A 20,795-nucleotide genomic window follows, 5' to 3' on the forward strand; every position below is an offset into this window, starting at 1 on the left:
AGCGCGGCGTAGCGCTGACCAATCCTCGCCTCCTCGCAGTGGGATCACGGGACAGACCCAGCAGGTACCATGGGGTTGACTGACTTGAGATGACACACCACCCACTAACCCACCCACTAACCCACCCACTAACCCACCCACTAACCCACCCACTAACCCACCCACACCCACCCCCCCCCCACTGACCTGTCCAGGGCGATGCCCTCTGTGCCCCCCTCGCCCTCTGCGAGCACGTGGGGGTAGAACTCGGTGGGGAACTCGAGCAGCAGGCGGTCGATGAAGCAGAGGCGTCCGAGCAGCGCCTGCCAGTTGGCGTAGTAGGTCTGGGCGCCCAGGATGCAGCCGAGCACAAAGTCCAGGCCTCCGAGGCCCAGCGACACTGGGGGGGGGGGGGGCGGGGGGGGGTGAAGGGGGGGGGGGCGAACGACGAGACAAGACTTGTCACGCGACGCGAACTTGACTTGTCACGTGACGAGACACGATGTGACCTGACGAGATACGCAGCACCACGACGAGACTCGCCTCCCCCCTCCCTACCAGAGTTGAGCAGCTCCCTGCCCACCGCCAGCTCCCCGGCCTGTCCCTTGCAGAGCTCCAGGAGGCTTGAGATGGACAGCTGGCTCGTCCGACTGCACCGCACACACACACGCACACACACACACACAAAGATAAAGACAAAGATACCCCGTGTAGCCTTAACAGACTGTAGGGGCAAGTGCTGTTGGCGAGCACCTATGAAGGCCGGAACGGTACACGAGGGGGTGGGTGGCCAGCACCACGCCCGACCACCTTTGTCTCCCCAGTGGCGATGTTTACACACCGCACCAGGTACTCATTTAAGGCTGAGTCGACCTAGGGGAGGCCCAGGACCGGTTCAGATAATCGTCACTGGTGTTAGCCGTGAGCGGGAATCGAACCCGGGTCGCCAGGTTCATAGCGCAGCGCGCTAACCGCTACACTACACGCACACACACAGACACACACACACACACACGCGCGCGCGCACACACACACACAAGACAAGGCCTTGACGGACACGTTCGAGGCAAGCGCTGCGAGCGAGCAGCAGCGCCGGCGGCGGTGACCGCCACAGGTGGCGCACGAAAGGGGCGGTGGTAGGCTGGCCGGCGCCGCGCCCCGGGCCGCCTTTGTCTCCCCGAGCGGTAGCCGCGTCGCGATGGTCCCCCTCTCCCCACTCCCACCTGTGCGAGTCGGCGCACTTGACCAGTAGGGCCTCCACCACGGGCCTCAGCAGCCTCTGGAGACGCGCTCGCTCCGCCAGGCTCTGGCAGAAGGAGTACACCAGCATGGCGCGCAGCGTTTTCTGTGCACGCGCGCGGGGAGAGGGGGACACGGGTGTGGGGAAAGCGCCGAATGAAGGCCGGCGCACGGCACGCGAGTGGCCGGGTTGGAGCTCAACGCCACGACCGGCTGCGATTTACTTGTTTAAATATTCGCTGCGTATTTGGAGTTTGCGTGTCTCTCCCTCTTTCCCTGTGGTCGCGTGGATTTTTCTCCGGGTCCTCCGGTTTTCCCCCTCCACATTTAGAATCGACATGCACGCGTTTCGAGGATTTGGCTGCTGCGATAAATTGGCAAGTGATGAGCCACTTCGTTGATCTATTATCATTTGTGATAGCCAGACCGCTTCTGAGCTGCTAAATAGCTCAGTGGGCCTTACCTGGTAAAATAAAAATAGTTGAGACTTTTAGTTCAAACGGCTGGCCTTAAAAAGGGCCATCACCCGAAACGTCGCCCATCTGAACCATACTCCCTCCCTGATCTCGTCAGGGCATAAACTATCACGCAAACTCCTGATCATCCTCACAGCAGCAGCAGCAGCGGCGGCTTTAGGCTGGCCATTGAACAAAGATGTTCAACGCACCGCGTGGCGCCTTCAGATGCATTTCCACGGCCGTCTGGAAAGCTCTTCCTTCCGATATTTGAAAGCCACTGGGAGCTACGCATTATTACATCATCATCTAGATTGACAAACTCACTTCTTGAGAACTGCTTTTTGAGTTTAGGTTGTTGTCCTTCCCCCGTACCTCTGATTAGCACGGTTGGCTACGTACGGTGCGAAAGAAGTTCAACATACACACATACAACGATCTCGAGGCTACACGGGCGGCCAGAACTGACCGCGAAACACAATGGGGTGGCGGGGGGGGCAGCATTGTTGTGCCATTGTGTTTTGTGTGCGCAAATTTAGTTTTTTTTGTTATCCGGTATAAATTATAACAACGCACTTTTTTTTCTTCTCAGATTTTGTTTGTTCCTTATTACCCCCCTACCTCAATCAGCTCTCCGCTGCATTGTGTTGCTGTGGTGGAAGTGGCCCAGAAGTTCTGGATTAAATTAGCTATGTGGAGCGCCACGCTGGCTAGGAGATGTGAACTCCAGCGCCTGGTATGCAAGAGGTCGTGGGTTCGATCAAGACCCTGACGATGCCTGTTCTATATTTGGAGTTTGCGTGTCTCTCTCTCTAATCATCATCATGGTGGCAAGGAGATGTTAACTCTCTTGCCTGGTATGCAGGAGGTCCTTGGTTCGATCCCGACCTTGCCGACGCCTGCTGCTGTATATTTGGAGTTTGTGTGTGTCTCTCTCTCTCCCCGTGGTCGCCTCTATTTTTCTCCGAGTCCTCCCGTTTTTTTTCCCTCCACATTTTTAATCAACGTCACGAGGTTAGAGTACTTGGCTGCCGCTATAAATTTCCATGCGATGATCATAAGCCCCACTTCGTTAAACTATCATCTGTGGCCAGATCGCTTCTGAAAAATAACTCGAGAGCTCGGTGGGCTTTGCCATGGTAAAATAAAAATAGTTTAGTTTTAACAAACACCATGGCAAATTATCAAGGTGAATAAATAATTCCTTTCGTCGACCACACTACGCCCCCAAGATGACCACCTCGGAACAATCGCTCGTGTCTTGAAAGCATTCGGAGGAATGTTACGTCCCCGCTATCGTGGTGGACTGCCGTGACCAGCCGGAGTCGACGGGAGGAGGGGAGGGTGCTACCAGACAGGCTAGAGGAGTGCTTGGCGATCTGCGGTGCGCAGTGAGAAAGGGAGAAGAGCCAGCCGGAGAGAAAGAGCAGATAGAGAGTACAAGAAAGCGAGAGAGGGACAAGGGGGAGGGAGAGAGAGAGAGGAGAGAGAACAGGAAAGAGAGCGAGAGAGCAAAAACAAAAAAGAGAGGAAGAGGGAGAGAACAAGAAAGAGTGTAGCCAAGAGAGTGAGAGAAAGCAAGAAATATATGGGGATAGGGAGAGCGAGCGAGAGCGAGCAAGGGTGAGAACAAGAACGGCAGGAAACGAGAGATGGAGAGCAAGGGAGAGAAAGAGAGAGCGAGAGAAAGAGAGAGGCAGTTATGAGCTACCCGTCGGAAGACGTCGGACTGCGAGAAGGGCTGCGTGCAGAACGAGAGAGAGCGAGAGAGTGAGCGAGAGAGCGAGCGAGAGAGCGAGCGAGAGAGTGAGCGAGAGAGTGAGCGAGAGAGTGAGAGCGAGAGAGCGAGAGAGAGAGAGCGAGAGAGCGAGATGAGAGCGAGAGCGAGAGAGCGAGCGTCCAGAGCGAGCGAGAGCGAGCGAGAAGCGAGCTACATAAAGCAAAGTTATTATTAATAATAAAAAAAGTACGAAATGATGAACTAAGCAAAGTGCCAACTACACCGTGCATCTTCTTGTTTCCACTGATCGTAAAAAAAAGAAGAGAGAAAGAGAGAAGAGCAAGGGAGAGAAAGAGGACAAGCAGAGAGAGCGCAAGTAAGGGAGCGAGCGAGAACGAGCGAGAGAGAGAGAGCACGCAGTCGGCGGCGGGGGGGGGGGGCGACACAAAGGGCGGTGGAGGGGTTTGTACAGCGCATTACAGTTTCCCAAGGATTTTGGAACAAAAGCGGTGCGCTGGCTCGCTCGCTGGGCCGTGCCGCGCGTGGGCTCAGGCCACGCAGAAACACAACTGCCGATACTTCCTGTGGGAGTACATAAAGTAAACAAGCCGCGCTGGGGGGAGTGGGAACCGCACTGTGTTTATACAAAGACAAAGATCCCACCCCCCCGGTCCCCCCCTCTCCACCCACCCACCACCCCCCCACCATAGCCTTAACAGACTTTCGGGGGCCCATGGTTTGAGATAAGCGTGTGCACGTGAGGATTTGAACCCTCACTCCATAGCCGCACGCCGCCGAATTGACCCCGAGCACCACCACCAACACCACCAACACCACCAACACCACCGCCACCACCGCCACCAACCCCAGCAACACCACCAACACCACCAACACCACCGCCACCACCGCCACCAACCCCAGCAACACCACCAACACCACCGCCAACACCACCAACGCCACAAACACCACCGCCACCACCAACGCTACCAACGCCACAAACACCACCGCCACCACCGCCATCAATGCCACCAAAACCACCGCCACCAACACCAACGCCACCAACACCACCGCCACCAACACCACCAACACCACCACCACCAACACCACCAACACCACCAACACCATCGAAGATAAAGATACCCCCCCCCCACCCCGTAGCCTGTAACGGACTGTAGGGGCGAGTGCTGTTGGCGAGTAGCAACAGCAGCACCACCGATGAAGGCCGCCACTGTGGCGCACGAGGGGGGGTGGCCGGCACCAACGCACGCCCCGCCGCCTTCGTCTCCCCAGTGGCGACGTTTACCACACGCCGCACCCAGGTACTCATTCTAGGCTGGGTCGACCTAGAGGAGGGCCCCAGGACCGGTTCAAATAAACGTCTGTTGCCCCCCCCCACCCCCAACCCCTCCTCCCCCACTCTCCCTCCGTAACGCTTCCCCCTTTTCAGTTCCGCTCCTTCTTTTAACGAGGCTGCAATTACCGAACCGGTGGGGCGGCGGATGCAGCCGTCACCGCGGCTCCGGGTTTGGCAGGCGCTGTTTGCCCCGGTGTCCTTGAGCCTCGGAGTTGCGATCGGCCACGCGAACTAAAGCAACCATTTAACATTATACCGGGTAATGCGCGTGTGTATGTTAAACTATGTATGTATGTTGAACACCGTACGTAAGCCAACTGTGCTAACCGGAGGTGCGGGGGGGGGAATGGATAACAAAGTAATCACAAAAGGAAGTTTTGAAGGAATAGGAATGTCAATCGAGAGGAGTTAAAAGTGCTTAGCTCCAGTGGCATGATGATAAGCCACTTCGTTGAGCTGTACTTTGTGATGGCCAGGTCGGTTCTATACAGCTCAGTGGGGCCTTACCACCTCGTAAAATAAAAAGGTCAGTTTTTTTAGGCGTTGGCCTTGACGTCATAACGCGGTGCTCCGGATTCGCGTTTTAAAACCCAAAGCAAAATGTCATCACCTCTTCCTGCCCACCTCTTCCAACCACCACTCCCCCCCCCCCCCCCCCCCAAAATCAGGCCGCCGGGTTCGTAGCGCGGCGCGCTAATCGTTGCGCCGCCGCTCTCCGTCACCCCCAGCCGCCACTGCTCTCCTCACCAGCGCGGCCACGTAGACCCTGTAGACGGGGTCGGCGCACACCATGGACAGCACGCTGCAGCAGCACTCCATCACGGCCCCCGCCGAGCGGTCCGACGGCCCGTCCCGGGGGCCGCCCTCCGCTCCCCCCCCTCCTCCTCCCCCCGCTCCTCCCCCGCCGCCGGCACCGCCGCCGGCGGCGCCGCCGCTGCCGTCGTTGGCGGAGGCGCCGCGCAGTTCCCCGTTGGCGAGGAGCAGCGAGCCGGTGACGTCGTGGGAGAGGCGGCGCATGGCCATCTCGCGGATGTTCCAGTGGCGCGAGAAGAGGCAGCTCACCAGCTCCACGCCAAACACCTGCGCCCAGCACGCACGATGGTGCCACGTCACATGACGCACACACGCGCGCGGTCGTCCCACATTCATGTCGCACACACACACACGCACGCACGATGGTGCCACGTCACATGACACACGCTCGCACGACGGCACCAAGTCACTGGACGCACATTTACGTACGCGCGCCGGTGCCCTAATCCTGAACGAGGCCACCTGGGGGGGGGGAGGCGGTGGCGGGTTTGGCTCAGGCGCTGTACCTGGCTCCAGGGCTCGGCGATGCCGCGGTACGCCACGGGGATGGGCTGGGCGCCATAGTGGAGCAGCGCCGCCTCGTTGTCCATCTGCCGGTTGTTGGCGGCAGCGGTGGCGCCGTGCGGGGACTGCGGTGGTGGCGGCGCCTGCACCTGGGCCTGCGGCTGGGCGTCGACCGAGCTGGAGGCCTCATAACTGCACGACGAACAAGGGGGGGGGGGGGGGGGGGAGGGGGGGCGAAGGTGCAGATATAAAGGGCGCTGGCGATATAGGAGAGGGTGTGTGGGTGGGCGAGCGATGGAGCGGTCTAGCTAGTGGGGTAAACAGTCGAGGGAGTGGGTGAGTATGTAACCGGGCGATCGTGGAGCGAGTGGGAGGGCGTGCAAAAATTCACGCGACCATGGGGAGCGAGAGAGAGACACGCCAACTCCAAATATACAGCAGGTGTCCCCGTGTCGGGATCGAACCCACGACCTCGTGTATACCAGGCGAGGTAGTTAATGTCAATGATATTAAAGTTGTTTGCTAGGTTAATGCGGTCACCTGTGAAACTCGTGGGAGCGCCACTTGGAGCGGCAGAGAGGGCAGATGAGCGTCTCGCGGCTCCTGCGGCACTCCTCTGCCCCTGCACGCACGCACACGCAACCAAAGACAAAGATCCCCCGCGTAGCCTCTAACGGACTGTTGGGGCAAGTGCTCTTAGCGAGTAGCAGCACCTATGAAGGAGACAAAGACGAAGATCCTTGGGGGCAAGTGCTGTTTGCGAGAGAATATTATCCCATCGTCTGCCCTTAGATCTTATCTCTACCCGTGGAGACCGCTCGAAATCCGCGCGAATAGATCAGAATCCATGATCCAGCGCTTGTAGTTAATGTTGTATCGGTCCTTGCGATGCCATTATTATTATGATGATCACCACCATCACCGCGGCCGTCATCACCGTCGTGTTAGTTCTCATTATTCCCAACTGGACGTCTGTGAAAAGGAACGTCATAGCTCATCGGATTCCTCCTGCAGTCTAAGTAAAGATTCTGATCTGCTTCGTTGACTAAAAACGAATTAACTAAACTATTTTTTTATTTTACCAGGTAAGTCCCCATTGAGCTGCTACATATGAACCTAATGGCGGTACCTGGGGGTACCATAGTACCCCGGCTCTCGCATAATGTCCGTAATGCAGTCATTACACACTTTTATTTAACTCACTCTGTCTGTTGTTGTCGTATTGTCAAATCTTGTAACTCAATTTTAACCCACTTCCCAATGTGGTATCGACTGCAAACTTGGTATACTTATGTCTTACTGATGACAATACTATATTCTATCATTAATTTTTTTTTTAAACATTCTTTTTTATATGTTATATTTCGCCTTGGGTCGTTGGCTGTCAATCACCACGGTCCCTTACGTTATGGCAAGCCTCGGGGCCACTTCCTGGAGTCGTGGAGTTCTGCAATTACGAGTACGGTACATTTCATTAAAGCGTGTTTTCAAAAAAGGATTTTTAAATATTACTTATTTTTAGTCCGTTGATGGTCGGCGATGCGGCAATCGACTCATCTCGACGAGCTGTACACGATGCACTTTTCGAAGTTGAATTTCTCGCTAATGGATTTTTCATGCTAATGTTTGGCAAAGAAAGACAGGATCGATTTCTGCCCCGGAGCGACGCCCCTTTTCTTCTTGGGACGCCCAGGTTTCGCCTTCGGTGTCCGGATCCACCATCGCGTCAATCGAAACAAGCTGGCATTTGTTCGAGCGGGTGGGGGGACTGACTGCTTGCTGAATCGGGTCGTCGATCTACGAGCTGATCTCGCTCGTGATTGCCGGGTAGTAATAATATTACCCGCGGTGCACGCCGAGAAATCTTTAATTGCCTGGACCATTTTGTATTATTTGGTACCCCGGCGTACCGCCATAAGGATCATACATCTCTTTTTCAGAAGCGACCTGGCTATCACAAACGAGAGCTCAACGAAGTGGTGGCTTATCAAAGTCACGTGGACATTTTTGTCAGCCAAAATACTTTAAACGCGTGACGTCAATTCGAAATGTGGAGGGAAAAACCGGGCAACTCGGGGGGAAAATCCACGGGACCACCGGGAGAGAGAGAGAGAGAGAGACGGAAACTCCAAATATAGAGCAGCAGGCGTCAGGGTCGGGATGGAACCCACGACCTCTTGTAGCAAGTAGTTAACATCTCTTAGCCACCGTGCTACCGCTACTCAACTCCGACCCAAGCCACCTCCACCCCCCACCCACCAAGCACTCACAGATGGACATGCAGTGGTGGTGTAGTTTGTTTCGGCAGCCGTCCTCGCACACGGTGAGGCTCTCCTCGTCCAGCATCTCGAGCAGGCAGATGGGGCACGTCTGCTCTTCTGCCTCGTCCTTGCTGCCAGGGGCCACACGGTCACCCTCCGCCATCGGGCCATCCTCCCGAACAGAAAAACACTCGCGTCGAAAGCAAGCGTGCAGGTTGGGGCGAGACTGGTCGAGGGCGAGGGGGTCGGTTCAGCGGGTTGGCGAGTGGGTGGGGCGGGCTGGTGGGCGCGTGGAGCGGTCGAGCTAGTGGGAACGCGGTCGAGGGAGTGGGTTGGTGGGCGAGCATGCGACCGAGCGATCGGGGGCCACCGAGCGAGCGTGCGAGGGTGCGAGCGAGGGTGTGTGCGATCGGGCGGCCGAGTGATCGGATGAGCGAGTGGGCAAGTGATTTGGTGGGTCGATGAGTGGGTGGTTGCGCGATGAGCGGTCGATCTTGTGGCTGAGTGGGCGCGTATGCGACGGAGCGATCGAGAGTACGTGCGAGCGAGTGACCTGGCGCCCGAGCGATGGGCGAGCGTGCGACAGGGGGCACGAGCAGTCGAGTGAGCAAACAGAGCTATCGGGCGAGCGGGTGGGTGAGCGACGAGCGGTCGAGCTGGTGGGTAAACGGTCGAGTGAGTGGGCGAGCTTGCGACCCGAGTCATCGGGCCACTGAGCGAGCGTACGATCGGCCGGCCGAGCGAACGGATGAGCGAGCGGGCGAGCGTACGCACGACCAAGTGACCTGCGACAGGGGGCACGGGCAGTCGAGCGGTCAAACAGAACGATCGGGAGACCGAGCAAATGGGGGCGAGCAAGTCGAGGCGGGTGCTACCGGTCGGCCGGGCGGGCGAGCGGGCGGACGTTTACCTGCCGTCGGCGCCGGCCAGCGTCTGGGCGTTGGCCGCGGCGGACGAGGAGGCGGCCTGCGAGGTGCTCATGCGCCCCACCATCCTCTGGATGGCGCTGCGGGACGGCGCCTTGATGCGCGAGCTGCGGCGCGTGTGGTACTTCTGGAAGAGGCTCTCAACCTGCGCGGAGACACGGGGGGGTGGGGTGGACACACACACGCGCTTGTGCATACGCGCGCACACACGCAGTACACATACAACAACAGCCGCCACTAAGTGATGGTGACGTCACCACAGCAGGAGGTCACGGGACAGAGCCAGGTGGTGCCACGGGTTGACAGACTGAGATGACTGATGCACCACCTGTGCCCCCTAGCGTACACATATACAAAAGGAAAAGACCCCCCCGTATAGCTTTAATAGACTGTAGGGGCAAGTTCTGTTTGCGAGCGCCTATGAAGGCTGGCACAGCACACGAGGGGGTGGGTGGCCAACACCACGCCTCCCCAGTGGCGATGTTTACACATCGCACTAGGTAATCCTTTGAGGCTGAGTCGACCTAGGGGAGGCCCAGGACTGGTTCAGATAATCGTCACAATACCGCCACCACCACAACACAACACCACCACAACAACAACACCACCACCACCACCATCCCAACACAACCACCCGAACACCACCACCACAACACCACCACCACCCCAACACAACCACCCGAACACCACCACAACACCACCACAACACCACCACAACACCATTACCACCCCAACACCACCCCAACACCACCACAACACCACCCGTCGCGACGGTGAAGCGGCCGGACTCGTCTTCCCCGGCTCTCCTCGCTTGCCAATCCTCCCTCCGTCCCCTTCCCACCCCATTCCCCCCCCCCGCCAGACCCACCTCAAAGTTCTTGAGTGTTTTGCGCCACAGCATGGGGTCGGTGGCCTCCACCTGGAACACGCGGAGCATGACGAACAGCACGTGCACGCAGAAGGTGCCACGGCCGCAGCTGCACGTCTACGGGAGGGCAGGGGAGGGCAGGGCAGGGGAGGGCCGGGTAGGGGAGGGCAGCGGAAGAGGCGCAGATAAACCAAACTGTTAAAACTATCAACTGGTTTAATTTGACCAGGTTAAGGCCCGCCGAGATGAACGTCTGGGAACGCGTTTTTCCTTCCGATATTGGGAAGCCGCTGGGAGTTGTGCAATGTCATTTCTTTGGAAGTGGATTTCAGTTTCTGTTGTCCCCACCCCCCGCCCCGCACACCGGAGTTAAGCATGGTTGGCGACATACGGTGGCGCGAAAGAAGTTCAACATACGTGTATATACATACAGCCGCAAAAACAAAGATCGCCCGTGTGGCCTTAACAGACTGTTGGGGCAAGTGCTGTAAGCGAGTAGCAGCACCTATGAAGGCCGTCATAGCACGCGAGGGGGGTGGCCAGCACCACGCCCGGCCGCCTTTGTCTCCCCAGTGGCAATGTTAACTACACACACCGCACCGGGTACTCATTTGAGGCCGAGTCCACCCAGGGGGGAGGCTCAGGACCGGTTCAGATAATCGTCACCGGTTTGCCGCGAGCCGAAATCAAACTCGTGTCGCCGGTTTCGCAGCGTAGCAGGCATTAACCGTCGCACCACCGCTCCCCACCACCAGCCCCCCCCCCCCTCACCGCCCTCAACGTGCGTGAATCCGGGCGCACCTGGGGGCCGATGAAGACGCGGAATTTGTTGTCGGGAGAGTCCCCGCCGATGAGGAACGAGTTGGGTCCGATCTGCTGCAGCAGGTAGAGGCGCGCGCGCATCACCATGCTGACTCGCCGCTGCGTCTCCTCGGGGCCGTAGGGGGACAGCCCGTCGGGAGAGGGGGCGCGCCGCGGAGGGGTCACCCGTCCGCTCTGATCGCGGGCGGGGCAGGGCGGCACAGGGCGGCACAGGGCGGCACACAGGGCGGCACAGGGCGGGGCAGGGCGGCGACGGCAACACCGGCAGCAGCAGCACCGGCGGGGTGAGAGGAAGGGGAAGGGAGCGGAGCGGAGGGAGGGAAGGAGGAGAGGGAGTGGAGGGAGGGGGAGAGAGGTGGGAGGGAGGGGGGAGTGGAGGGAGGGGGGGAGTTGGGGAGTGGAGGGAGGGGAGGGAGAGTGGAGGGAGGGGAGGGAGGAGACGGAGGGCACATAGTTAGAAGAAGTCACGCTACACAAGGGCGATTGCCGATGCAGGCGATCTGCAACTTTTAATACACACACACACACACACACGTGTTCCCGTAACTTTCTGACCCCATGCCCCTACGAGACCATCTGTGGGGAAAAGAGCTCCATAGCTCACCGGATTCATTCTGCAGTCTGAAAAAACAATTCTGATTCCAATAGGGGAGAGTCGTAACATTTGCGTGGTGATTCACCGACCCTCGCTGCCGTGCGTGCGTACGCCATATCACGGCGCGATCCAAATTGATCGTCGATATTTTTCTTCCGTGTGCGTTTAGTGTTGTCTTCCTTGCCCCGCACTTCCCGATTACCACGGTTGGCTACGTACGTACGGTGCGAACGAAGTCCAACGCACGTTATATTTATTATTCTCCTTCTTGGTATCGCCAAATACCGGCAAACGCTAACGACTCACCGGCGCGGGCGACGTACGGCGCTTACGCTCGCCGGGAGACAGCGCGGGCCGGCTGCTGCCGCCGCCGCCGCTGGCCCCGTTGGTGGAACACGGCGAGGGGCTGCGCTTCCTTCGCTCCGCCTTGCCGTCCGTCCGCCCCTCGGCACCCCTGGACGGCTCCAACGCAGCCGGCGGCTTCACCACCTGAGCGTGCGTGCGCGAGTGCATACGTGAGTGCGTAAGTGAGTGCGTGAGTGTGTGCGTGTGTGTGTGAGTGTGTGCGTGCGTGAGTGCGTGAGTGAGTGCGTGAGTGCGTGAGTGAGTGCGCGAGTGTGTGAGTGCGTGCGTACGCGAGTGCGTGAGTGCGTGAGTGCGTGCGTGAGTGCAAGCGAGTGCGTGAGTGTGTGTGTGAGGGCGTGCGTAAGTGCGTGCGTGCGTGAGTGCATCAGTGCGTGAGTGCATCAGTGCGTGCGTGCGTGCGTGCGTGCGTACGTGAGTGCGTGAGTGTGTGAGTGCAAGCGAGTGCGTGAGTGTGAGTGCGTGAGTGTGTGTGTGAGGGTGTGCGTAAGTGAGGGCGTGCATGAGTGCATCAGTGCGTGCGTGCGTGCGTATGTGAGTGCGTGAGTGTGTGAGTGCAAGCGAGTGCGTGAGTGTGAGTGCGTGAGTGTGTGTGTGAGGGTGTGCGTAAGTGAGGGCGTGCGTGAGTGCATCAGTGCGTGCGTGCGTACGTGAGTGCGTGAGTGTGTGAGTGCAAGCGAGTGCGTGAGTGTGAGTGCGTGAGTGTGTGTGTGAGGGTGTGCGTAAGTGAGGGCGTGCATGAGTGCATCAGTGCGTGCGTGCGTGCGTACGTGAGTGCGTGAGTGTGTGAGTGCAAGCGAGTGCGTGAGTGTGAGTGCGTGAGTGTGTGTGTGAGGGTGTGCGTAAGTGAGGGCGTGCGTGAGTGCATCAGTGCGTGCGTGCGTACGTGAGTGCGTGAGTGTGTGAGTGCAAGCGAGTGCGTGAGTGTGAGTGCGTGAGTGTGTGTGTGAGGGTGTGCGTAAGTGAGGGCGTGCGTGAGTGCATCAGTGCGTGCGTGCGTACGTGAGTGCGTGAGTGTGTGAGTGCAAGCGAGTGCGTGAGTGTGAGTGCGTGCGTGTGTGTGTGAGGGTGTGCGTAAGTGAGGGCGTGCGTGAGTGCGTGCGTGCATCAGTGCGTGCGAGCACCGTGAGAGACAGAACGGGAAACAAAGAGAACGTTGGAGGAAATAACAAAGCGCGCTTTGCATTTCAAAATAGTTTTCATAGTTCATTGTCATTTTGTAAGAAGAGACACAACAGTTGTTAAGCTTGGACAGGGATGCCCAGGGAGTTGGTAGACTATTAGACACCATTCCATTACAAGTCATTTGGTGACGATGCTGCCGCTACTGCTGCTGCCGCCGCTGCATTTGGCAGTGGTGCGCAAGTAACAAAACCAACTCCCAACACATCTGTCAACAGTACTGCGTGACCTAAAAAGGAAAACAATATCGAGCAGACTCTCGATGATCCGCGCTCATGATGGGGACGACGGATAATCCAAAAAATTAACCCGTAAAAACAAAGTTTTTCACTATATATCCTTTATATGCGTGGCGGCAAGAGTCCTCTCGTCCTCTGGCTTGAGATGGCTGCCACCTATGGGTCAGATGATTGCCTGCCACCATTAAGCAATTGGCAATTCAATATAATTTTTTATTTCCTAAAAAGTGTAAAGTTATGGAAAAAATTTTCACGAAAATTAATTGTCACGCACAACGAGTCTGTGTGCAAAATGTCAGCTCGATTGGGTCACGGGAAGTGGGTTAAAAAACGACCGAAAGATTTGCACGGTCGTAAGCGCGCAAGCAAGCAAGCAAGTGAACTTAATATAAAGGATTTAAAAATATGACCATTTTCCACGGATCTCGGTGTGAAAACTACCGATTGACCGATCGATGAGGCGCGTGCTCAGCGATAAAAACACTTTGGTGCTCCCGCGCAGGAGACTCGGCCCACCAGGCGGACAACGGAGCCACAGCCAATCAGCAATCAAACTCCGCCCCACTGTTGTAAAGATATTGCAACTACTGTACTAAAGAGCGATTACGTGGATTTCGGATTAACCGGAGCAACACATTTGTTCGGTTTAAGCACTCGGAATGAACATTTCCCAAAGAATAACAATGTCGTAGAACTGTTTTGAGGCTATTAAATTGGGCTAAAAGGGATAAATCCACGAGTTATTAATTTGTCAAAATCTCAGGTGCCGCGGTTAATCCGCAAATCGGACAAACCGCACATTTCGTAACTTGTTGTTTCCAGCTTTCTCTCTCTGTATCTAGTAGTGCAAATATGCATCAAATAGTGGCCACATCTTGTCTGGCACCGAACTCTTTCGATGTCTTCGTCGTCAAACCGTTCTCTGTTAGAGGTCTTCCTCTCTTTCCAGTTGCTTCCATTTGTCCCCCAACAACAAGCCACTTTTAATTTTCCTGTTGTTGCCCATCCTACTACTACATGTGTGTGTCCAAATAGCACCAGTTTCCGTCTCATCACTGCCTTGCATCATCACAGTATTCTACCAAGGGCAATCTTTTGCTTACTTTTTCAACCCGTTCGACCCGGTAACCCAAACGCAACTAAAAGTAAAAACAATTTTCTACGTAATCGGACTTCTTTCGCACCTGTAAATAGCCAACTGCGCTAATCAGAGGTGCAGTGTTGAGTCTATTGTCAGTGTTGAGTCTATGGTGCAGTGTTGGGTCTATTGTGCAGTGTTGAGTCTATGGGCAGTGTTGAGTCTATGGGTAGTGTTGAGTCTATGGTGCAGTGTTGAGTCTATGGTGCAGTGTTGAGTCTATGGGCAGTGTTGAGTCTATGGGCAGTGTTGAGTCTATGGGTAGTGTTGAGTCTATGGTGCAGTGTTGAGTCTATGGGCGGTGTTGAGTCTATGGGCAGTGTTGAGTCTATGGGCAGTGTTGAGTCTATGGGCAGTGTTGAGTCTATGGGCAGTGTTGAGTCTATGGTGCAGTGTTGAGTCTATGGGCAGTGTTGAGTCTATGGGTAGTGTTGAGTCTATGGGCAGTGTTGAGTCTATGGTGCAGTGTTGAGTTTATGGGCAGTGTTGAGTCTATGGGCAGTGTTGAGTCTATGGGCAGTGTTGAGTCTGTGGGCAGTGTTGAGTCTATGGTACAGTGTTGAGTCTGTGGGCAGTGCGTATGTAGAACTTATTTCGCACCATTTGTAGCCAAACGCGCTAATCGCCAAGCGGATCGGTTGTGGGGGCAGGGGGGGGCGGGAGTTTTGGAGGTCGCCAACTTTTGTTTGCCGGGCCGCTACCTCGGACGGGGCCTGGTGTGTAGGCCGTCAAATTAGCGGTCGAAATTCAATCGCGCGGCAGTCATCGCCACGGAGCGCGCAAAGAATCCCTTTCAGAGGGAGGCGCGGCAGGTCACACGGCGACAATACCGGCGTGCCCCCACCCCCGCTGCTGCCCCCTCCCATCCCACCAGCCTCTCCTCTCTCCTCTTCCCATCAGCAACTCGGCTCTTCCCCCCCTCCCCTCCCCCCCCCCCTCTCTCTCTCTCTTCCCTCTGCTCTTGCCCTGACTCCACCACCTCTACACCACGATCGTGGCACGTCGCATCCCCAGCACGGGGAAACGGCCGAAAGGCTCTCTGACCCTTCGCTCTCTCTCGTGCTCTCCCGGACTCCCGATCTCTCCCGATCCCCCACTCTCTACGCTCTCTCCCACTCTCCTGCTTTCTCCCTCTCTCCCCCAACTTCTCCCTCTCCCCCGATCTCTCACCCTCTCCCGATCTCTCACCCTCTTGCACTCTCCCGATCTCCTACTCGCCCGATCTCTCGATCTCCCGCTCACCCACTCTCTCACCATGCATAGGTGGAGGGGGGGGGGGGGGAGGAATCCTCGGTACCCACCCTGTGGGGAACCTTCCGTCGGGTGGAGGGGAATATAAAATGTAACAAACATTTATATACAACAAAATATATTTTTTAATTAGCGACGCCAACGTCTCCAGTATCTCTCTCTGTCTCTCTCCGTCTCGGTCTCACCATGGGCCCCCTCTTGCCCTTCTTCTCGAGCCACTCGTGCTTCCACGACGGCATGCAGGTGCTCTTGAGCTTTTCTCGGATGAGCCGGTCCTCCGGCCGCTCCTCCATCTTCGGCAGGCCCTTGGGCGCCTCCTTGTTGGCCTCCGCCGAGCTCCTGGGTGAACAACCAACGAGAGGAGAGGGGCGCTCTCGTTAAAAACACAACCGGCTTCCCCACCCCCTGCCAACCCCATATCGTGGTGACTAGGAGATGTTACCCGCCCCGCCTGGTATACAGGAGGTCTGTGGTTTTGATCCCGACCCTGACACCTGCTGTAGATTTGAAGTTTACGTGTCTCTCTATCACATCATCATCATCATCATGGTGGCTCTGAAATGTTAACTACCTCGCCTGGTATAGAGGAGGTCTGTGGTTTCAATCATGACACTGACAATGATTGCGGTCTATTTGGAGTTAGCGTGTCTCTCTCTCTCTCTCCCCGTGGTCGTGTAGATTTTTCTCCGGGTCCTCCTCCTGTTTTTTTCCCCGTCCACATTTTAGAATCAACATCATGCGTCGATGAGTATTTTTGCGTTCCCGCTATATGATGACACCCTATCATTCGCAATGGCCAAATCATATTATTTATTTATCCTGGAGAAATTCGATGAGCTATGAAGCTCTTTGTCACAGATGGCCCAGTATTGGGGGGGGGGGGGGGGAAGGGCCGCAAGTTATAACGACAACACAGAACAATACAGAAAACCACGACGCGGAGTGCAAAGCATAGGGACGGTAAGCAAGTCACTCAAAAAATAAATACGTAAACTAGAGTATAATTATTATTATAATAATTCAAATGAACAATGCGGCATTCTATCCGAGGATCCCAGTGTGCAATGCATAGAAAGCAGGAAACAAAAACAGCACCGGGGGCAACCGACCAAACTAAAGAGGGAAGGGCCACCCACTTTAAAGGGATGGATTTTCAAAGCGGACTTAAATATACAAGTTCAAATCGTGCACGTGCACAAATGCCCCCAAACCCTTGGGGCAAGGCGGCAACACGAGAGGCAAGAAAAGTCCCCCAGACCACACCAAAGGCCGACGACGCACAGTAGTGCCCACCCACCCCCCCTCAATACTACATACCTGTCACAACCCCTGATCAGTGATTCTAGATTTGAAGCTTTCGTGACTGCCAGGATTCATACTCTTAGGCTTTTTTGGTAAAGTCACGTAGGTAACACAAGACTTGTGTTGCCTCCGAAACGTCGTGACTTATTATTTTATTACTTCTATTAATTTTATTTTTTATTTTTTACCTACGTGACTTTACCGAAAAAGCCTAAGAGTATGAACCCTTATCAGTGCCTACCGTGTTACAGACCAATTCAGGCCTTTTTAGTCACCCCCGTGCCATTAAACATCTCAACGTCTATGCGATACACCAGCGGTCCCCAACCTTTTTGGCACCAGGGACCGGTTTCGTGGAAGACAATTTTTCACGGAGGGGGTTCATCATTTTCAAAGAAGCTCTCCATGCAGCGATGTTTGTTTTTTACTCATTTTGGCTACTAGGGGTTAGAGCTTGTGGACTTACCAAAACTGTGACTGAGACGAGTGCGCAGTGCGGGAAAGAGGCGCGGACGCAAGGGGTAAATAAAACAATGGGGGCGGGTTCCACGCGCAGACTCACCGCTCACCACTATGCGGTGTGTAGAGTGTGTACACGCGCGGACTCACCGCACTCACCTCCTGCTGCTGTGCGGCTCGGTTCCTAACAGGCCACGGACCGGTACCGGTACCGGTCCGTGGCCCGGGGGTTGGGGACCCCTGATGTACACTACAACATACCTGTCAACCCTTTATCAGTGCCTACCTTATTACAGACCAATTCAGACCTCATTGGTCACTCTGTGACGTTATAAATCTGAACGTTCATCCCACAAAGTCCCATCACGAGGGAGACACACAAAGACACAAATTATGTTACGAAACTAAAATGTATTAATGTTGATAATTGGTGTCAGTGGTGCTGTTCATCGTGCTACCGTCTGTGATCTTGCATGCCGATGCTGCCGCCGCTTGCTTGATATGTGGATGCACACACTCGTGTTGCAAACGTACAACAATAAACACGGAACATTACAAAGGGTTAAGCAACTTTTTTTTTTGGCCGTGTGATTTTGTTGTGTTGCCCGCATTGAAACGGCTGCACGCCGTATGGACCAGAAAACTCAATTTCCCTGCACAAGAATACGGGCTAAACCGTACAGGTTGACACGGTACGATGCAGTAAGATCTCAGAGTACGCAGACCTGCTCATACGCAACCCCCCCCACCACCACCGATTCATACTTATGCGTTGACTCTCTCCCTCCCCTCTCCTCTCTCTCACCTCTATGTATCGCGTAGCGAAACGTTTCTGAGCACAAGCGTCACCACCCAAACCCCCCCCCCTACTGGGCAGCTGTCCCTGTGCGGCAACAAGGTGGCTTAACGCCCGGCTCGTCGATGGGCAATGGTCTGCCGGTAGGGGGCGATGATTGCTACGTGGAGTAACGTCCATGATAGTGGTTTTTTTTAGGCGTGATCGCGTAAATATATAAGTGTGTGTCGTTAACACCGCCGCCGCCACCCGACCACAATAACATTATTAAGGTTTGTCACTTAAACAAAAACGTACCAATTAGTGACTACTTCAGCCCAGAAAACCTCATCTAATTGGCTGTGTCGGGTGGTGGTGGGTCTAAGGATCTCCGCGCGAGTCTATGTACGTGCATGTACGTTGAACTTCTTTCGCACCACCGTACGAAGCCGGCCGTGCCCAAAATCGGAGCTGCGGGTGGAAAGGGCAACAGACTAAACACATAAAGCAGTTCTGAGTCTATGGGTCTCTGTGTGTGTCTGTGGGTATCTGTGAGTCTGTGGGTCTCTGTGTGTGTCTACGGGTCTCTGTGTGTGTGTCTATGGGTCTCTGATAGTCTATGGGTCTCTGTGCGATTCTATAGGTCTCTGTGCGAGTCTATGGGTCTCTGTGTGTGTCTACGGGTCTCTGTGTGTGTGTCTATGGGTCTCTGTGTGAGTCTATGGGTATCTGTGTGAGTCCATGGGTCTCTGTGTGTGTCTACAGGTCTCTGTGTGAGTCCATGGGTCTCTGTGTGTGTCTACAGGTCTCTGTGCGAGTCCATGGGTCTCTGTGTGTGTGTCTACGGGTCTCTGTGTGTGTGTCTACGGGTCTCTGTGTGTGTCTACGGGTCTCTGTGTGTGTCTACGGGTCTCTGTGTGTGTCTACGGGTCTCTGTGTGTGTCTACAGGTCTCTGTGTGAGTCCATGGGTCTCTGTGTGTGTCTACAGGTCTCTGTGTGAGTCCATGGGTCTCTGTGTGTGTGTCTACGGGTCTCTGTGTGTGTGTCTACGGGTCTCTGTGTGTGTCTACGGGTCTCTGTGTGTGTCTACGGGTCTCTGTGTGTGTCTACGGGTCTCTGTGTGTGTCTACGGGTCTCTGTGTGTGTCTACGGGTCTCTGTGTGTGTCTACGGGTCTCTGTGTGTGTGTCTACGGGTCTCTGTGTGAGTCTATGGGTATCTGTGTGAGTCCATGGGTCTCTGTGTGTGTCTACGGGTCTCTGTGTGTGTCTACGGGTCTCTGTGTGTGTCTACAGGTCTCTGTGTGTGTGTCTATGGGTCTCTGTGTGTGTCTACGGGTCTCTATGTGTGTGTCTATGGGTCTCTGTGTGAGTCTATGGGTATCTGTGTGAGTCCATGGGTCTCTGTGTGAGTCCATGGGTCTCTGTGTGTGTCTACAGGTCTCCGTGTGAGTCCACGGGTCTCTGTGTGTGTGTCTATGGGTCTCTGTGTGTGTCTACGGGTCTCTGTGTGTGTCTACGGGTCTCTGTGTGTGTCTACGGGTCTCTGTGTGTTTGTCTATGGGTCTCTGTGTGTGTCTACGGGTCTCTGTGTGTGTGTCTATGGGTCTCTGTGTGTGTCTACGGGTCTCTGCGATTCTATAGGTCTCTGTGCATGTCTATGGGTCTCTGATAGTCTATGGGTCTCTGTGCGATTCTATAGGTCTCTGTGCGAGTCTATGGGTCTCTGTGCGAGTCCATGGGTCTCTGTGTGAGTCTATGGGTCTCTGTGTGACCCTATGGGTCTCCGTGAGAGCCTATGTGTTTCTGTGAGAGTCTATGTTCGTGCATGAACGTTCAGCTTCTTTCGCAGCACCGCACTAAGTCGACCGTGCCTAAAGTCGGAGGTGTCGGGGGGGGGGAAGGACAACAGTCTGAACAACAACCACAAGCAGCTTTTACCCAATTTAGTGAAAGCGGCGGCAATTTTCCAATGTCCTGCCAACATGGAGACTTGACTCCACGTCTACGGGACCCTCTTATGAACTGCCCAACCGGATCAATCAATGCTCCGACATTCTCACTGCCCCCCCCTTTTGCGCTGTTTCACTGTGTGCCATTGACCTCCGGTCTAACGCCGGTGCAGAGGACGAGGCCATGAAGGAGGCCCCGTCTCGGGTGCAGAGGCCAATCAGTTTCAAGGACAATGCACGCGTTATTATTCTTCTGATTATTAAATCAAAGCGTGTCTTTTATCTTTCACGTTTTACCACGAGCACGATGTGTGGTTAATGCAGACTTGACGATTCCTCGCAATAGGTGTGTCTATTTGGCGTTGCAACATCTAAACGCCCACAATTGTTGTGCTTTTGTGTGCGTGTTAGTTTGTCGTCCTTCACTCGCACCTCCGATTAGCGTGTTTGGCTACGTACGGTGTTAAAGAAGTTCAACATACGTACGTAATATTATTGCCGGAAAAAGCCTGAACGTTGTTTAAATGTTTCATCACTCTGGTTTTAGAATAACACAACGGGAATCATTGTCCGTTGTGCACGAAGCTGATGGCGCGTAG

General features: G+C 55.3%; 1 protein-coding gene across 5 annotated transcripts in view; it reads right to left on the reverse strand.

Annotated features, from left to right (window-relative positions):
- Positions 1 to 20,795, reverse strand: part of LOC133346374 (mitogen-activated protein kinase kinase kinase 1-like) — a 107,560-nt gene that overhangs the window by 14,111 nt on the left and 72,654 nt on the right. For all 5 annotated transcript variants that reach the window (XM_061557878.1, XM_061557877.1, XM_061557876.1 and 2 more), the window contains exons 2-13: positions 15,895 to 16,048; positions 11,843 to 12,025; positions 10,921 to 11,115; positions 10,120 to 10,236; positions 9,236 to 9,396; positions 8,335 to 8,456; positions 6,605 to 6,686; positions 6,067 to 6,256; positions 5,495 to 5,827; positions 1,203 to 1,324; positions 538 to 629; positions 187 to 379 (exon numbers count right to left, since the gene is read on the reverse strand). In XM_061557878.1, coding sequence (XP_061413862.1) covers positions 187 to 379; positions 538 to 629; positions 1,203 to 1,324; positions 5,495 to 5,827; positions 6,067 to 6,256; positions 6,605 to 6,686; positions 8,335 to 8,456; positions 9,236 to 9,396; positions 10,120 to 10,236; positions 10,921 to 11,115; positions 11,843 to 12,025; positions 15,895 to 16,048 — 1,944 coding nt within the window. The remainder of the gene's footprint in view (positions 1 to 186; positions 380 to 537; positions 630 to 1,202; positions 1,325 to 5,494; positions 5,828 to 6,066; positions 6,257 to 6,604; positions 6,687 to 8,334; positions 8,457 to 9,235; positions 9,397 to 10,119; positions 10,237 to 10,920; positions 11,116 to 11,842; positions 12,026 to 15,894; positions 16,049 to 20,795) is intronic.

The sequence above is a fragment of the Lethenteron reissneri genome, chromosome 24 (assembly GCF_015708825.2).
Source record: "Lethenteron reissneri isolate LAM-NWPU_2019-01 chromosome 24, ASM1570882v1, whole genome shotgun sequence".
NCBI classification, from domain to species: Eukaryota; Metazoa; Chordata; class Hyperoartia; order Petromyzontiformes; family Petromyzontidae; genus Lethenteron; species Lethenteron reissneri.